This window comes from Manacus vitellinus, unplaced genomic scaffold, assembly GCF_001715985.3.
Source record: "Manacus vitellinus isolate BGI_N305 unplaced genomic scaffold, ASM171598v3 scaffold_22_pilon, whole genome shotgun sequence".
Taxonomy (NCBI): Eukaryota; Metazoa; Chordata; class Aves; order Passeriformes; family Pipridae; genus Manacus; species Manacus vitellinus.
Window position 1 is genome coordinate 8911483 of NW_021939632.1, and position 3573 is coordinate 8915055.

Sequence of the window (3573 nt, forward strand, 5' to 3'; positions counted from 1 at the left end):
GCAGCCTTCCCTCGGACGTCATCGCTGACCCATCCCGGTGCCCCGGCCGTGGCCGGGCTGCCAGTGCTGGCAGAAGCCCCCGTTCCCCGGCTTGGGGTTCCCACCGCCACAAAAGCGGGAGACTCCCTCCCGGTGTCCCTGCCGGTGGATGTCACCATCCAGGGGTGCCCTTGGCTGGGAATGGGCTTTGCAACCCAGGACTTTAAACGTCCGTCATGGTACCATTCCCCGTCCCGTTCTAAATCGCTGCTGTATGAATGGGGAGGTCCCTCCGAGCCCCCACCCTTTGTCTGTTGTATGCCCACATGCACGGGGGCATTTCTCTCTTCCCTTTTCCCTTGCCCATTCCCTCTTCCCTCATCCCCAGGACCACAGCACCCAGGGCAGGCTTGGGCATGGCCCCTCCGGAGCAGGGGTAGGGACAGCCAGAGTGCTAATCTGCCCTGGGGCTCCAGCCCCTCCTGGTGAGCAGAGCCCTCCTGGACAGATGGATTGACAGATGGACACCCCACAGTAGTGTTCCCCCCCACCACCATCCTTGCTGCCTGGAGCAGCTGGAGGGGACCTGGCTGGGAAATTAGTCCTGCCTTCACTGCAGATCCGGAGTATGGGATACACTCACGCCACTTCCAGCCCCCATGCATGGAAAGTGACCCTGTATGTGTCCCCTGTGAGAGTCCCAGTCCAGGCAGCAGCCCCCTCCCCACGCGGGCTCCTTAGGGGATTTGGGGGTTAATGCCAAGGGGTGTCTGCCCTCCCCAGGTACAGCCTGTATGCCCGCACGCGCCTGGGCTACCTCTTCTACCAGCGGCAGGTGAAGAAGGCCCGGGAGCGGTACCCACATGGCCATTCTGTGCCCCAACCCTGCTGCTTCCCTGGTAAGTCCTGGCTAGCCCCCCCCACACTATGGCCTCACAGTGTCCCCCAACACTGGCACTCTGAGGTGGGGAGGGGTTGCCATCGCCAAATTGCCCAAAGCATACTTAACTAAGAATTTGATGTAAGATGCTAGAGTATGGCCTGGACCTCTGCTTTTCCAGCCCAGGGGGTCATGCTCTGATGTCTATCTGTCTGTCCCTGTTAGGGGTGAAAATCCTGCCCATTCCCGTGCTCTCCAACAACTACAGCTACCTGGTCATCGACACTGGCTCCAGCCGAGCGGCCGTTGTCGACCCCTCTGACCCACTGGCTGTGCAGGTGAGACCCCCTAAGCCACCCATATCTGGTCTTCGAGTGTCTCCAGGTGAGGGGGTGGCACAACTCTGTACTTTGAGGGCAGAGGGGGGCAAATCTGCCCCTAATCTGCAGCCCTTAGTGCCCAAGGCTGGAGTGTGGCAGTGCTCATCCAACGCCTTGAGGGGGACTGAATTTAGGGAGATACTGGTACTTGGGTTCTGTGTCCCCCCCAAATCTCTCTGTTTCCTCCCCATTCCCAGGCTGCCATTGAAGAAGAGGGGGTGATGCTGGAGGCCATATTCTGCACGCACAAACACTGGTAAGGGGCAAGGAGGGACATGGGGGTGAGTCAGTGGCTGCCATGGAGGGTGCCCCATCTGATGGCTCCCAGCCCTGCCCCATTTAGGGAGGGATATGGAGGGGGGGGCACATTTAGGGCTGCTGACCTCCCCGTCTGCAGGGACCACAGCGGGGGGAACGCGGCGCTCTGCCAGAAGCACAATTCCTGCAAAGTATACGGCAGCGCTCTTGATGCCATCCCACAGCTCACCAAGTAAGTCCTGCGCCCCCCTGGCAGCCCTGTCAATTTAGGGGGGGGGTTCACTCCCAACCACCACTGTCTGTGCACTCACCTACCACTCCATCCCCCAAGTACCGTGTTGCCCCCATCGTGGGCAGAGACCTGGCATGTTCATAACACCAGTGTGTGGGGAAGGGTTGCCTGGGGAGTTGGGTATTTTGAGGTGCTGGGGGTGGGGGGAGCACACTGACAGTGCCCTCTGTGCCCGGCACAGCCCACTTGCAGACAGGGAGAAGGTGAGTGTGGGCTGCCTGACCTTTGAGGCGCTCGCCACACCTGGCCACACTGTGGGCCACATGGTGTACGTGCTGGACGGGGAGCCCTTTGGCAGCCCCCCCTGCCTCTTCTCCGGGGACCTCCTCTTCCTCGCTGGCTGTGGTGAGTGCACCTGACCTGGGTGTTGGGGTGTTATTCCACCCTGGGAAGGGCTTGGGGGTACCTCCCAATGCCCCCTCTTGACAAGCAGTTGTGCGGGGGTCCAGGCAGGCCATTCGAGGGCTCCCCTGAGACCATGCTCGCCTCCCTGGACATGGCCGTGGGCTTGGGTCAGGACACGCTGCTGTGGCCGGGTGAGTGTCCCCAACAGCGGGGTAAAGTCACTGGTGTCCCCCCTAGTCCCCACTGCCAAGCTGGGGAGCTGTGTGGGGGTGATGCTGAGGGCTGTGTATGGGGGTCCACAGGCCACGAGTATGCACTGGAGTGCCTGACCTTTGCCAGCCTCCTGGAGCTGGACAATTCTGCGCTGGAACAGAAGCTGCAGTGGGCAGTGCAGCAGCGCCAGGAGAAGAGGAGTACGGTGAGGCATGGGGGTCCCTTGGCTGCAGCACCCACCATCCCAGCACCTCACAGGGATCCCCATCCCTTGGCAGGGATGCTGCACCCCAACATCCTCTTTCATGGCGGGTTCCTTAAGGGAAGGGGGTTCTGGGAGGGGTTCCAGCTCCCTGCCAGGGGTGCTGCCTCTGTCAGGGGAGCTGAATGGCTGGTCCCACAGTGCCCCTCCACACTGGGGGAAGAGCAGACCTACAACCCCTTCCTACGGACACACCGGCCGGAGCTGCAGGAGGCACTGGGACTGTGGCAGGATGGGGGAGAGGATCCCGATGCCTTCCGCGCCCGCGTCCTCAAGGAGGTGCGGAGGCGCAAGGACCTCTACCAAGCCACCTAGATCTTCCCTCCCTTTTCCATGGGGCCAGGTGATATTTGGGCACAAGGGGCCTAAGACTCTGTGTGTTTCAATTTGCTGTGAATCTCCCTCCTGGGGTGCATGGCTGGGGGGGAAGAATGGACACCCCTTTACGTGGGCACCCTGTAAGTGATCCCTGCCTTTGCTCCCCCAGACTTGGGGGTCACCAGCTGTCATAGAAGCACCTCGATCCCCTTTCTGGGGGTCTGTAGCCCCCCTGCCCCACTGCTAGGGCTATAGGGATGGCACCAAGGGCTTTTCCTATCCCCCCTCCCTGTTTTTCTGGGAGTCTCCAATTTCCCCACCACCACTACCACTCAGCTCCCTCCCCTCACCCTGGCAGCCCCTAGTGCTGTGCATCTCTTTTGGAGGGGGCTGTGATGCAGTCTGCAAGGGTAGGTGGGGGGCAGTACTACCTCCAGGCAAGGGGCTCCTCTCCAGCACCCCATCCTTGACGCTGGAGCCCCCCCTGCGCGCACACACACACACAGAGCTGGGGACATGGGCTCACACTGGTGTGGGGTGGGGGATGCTACTGTACGGGACACACACACACCCTTCCACACCCCAAATAAAAGACTAGATCGATTTTATACCTGTTCGTCCCTTTCTCTCCACGTTGGTGGGGCCC

At 61.2% G+C, this 3573-nt stretch overlaps 1 protein-coding gene across 2 annotated transcripts in view; it reads left to right on the top strand.

Annotated features, from left to right (window-relative positions):
• The window catches only part of PNKD (PNKD metallo-beta-lactamase domain containing), an 11518-nt gene extending 7983 nt beyond the window's left edge, over positions 1 to 3535 (top strand). Inside the window, exons 1-9 of one of the 2 annotated variants that reach the window (XM_029959847.1) lie at positions 427 to 657; positions 763 to 878; positions 1085 to 1197; positions 1437 to 1495; positions 1637 to 1729; positions 1971 to 2134; positions 2239 to 2325; positions 2437 to 2552; positions 2751 to 3535. In XM_029959847.1, coding sequence (XP_029815707.1) covers positions 608 to 657; positions 763 to 878; positions 1085 to 1197; positions 1437 to 1495; positions 1637 to 1729; positions 1971 to 2134; positions 2239 to 2325; positions 2437 to 2552; positions 2751 to 2924 — 972 coding nt within the window. In that variant the 5' untranslated portion in view covers positions 427 to 607 and the 3' untranslated portion in view covers positions 2925 to 3535. Of the gene's footprint in view, positions 1 to 426; positions 658 to 762; positions 879 to 1084; positions 1198 to 1436; positions 1496 to 1636; positions 1730 to 1970; positions 2135 to 2238; positions 2326 to 2436; positions 2553 to 2750 lie in introns of those variants that run through there. The other variant, XM_029959848.1, reaches the window with a different exon arrangement.
• The last annotated feature ends 38 nt before the right edge of the window (positions 3536 to 3573 follow it).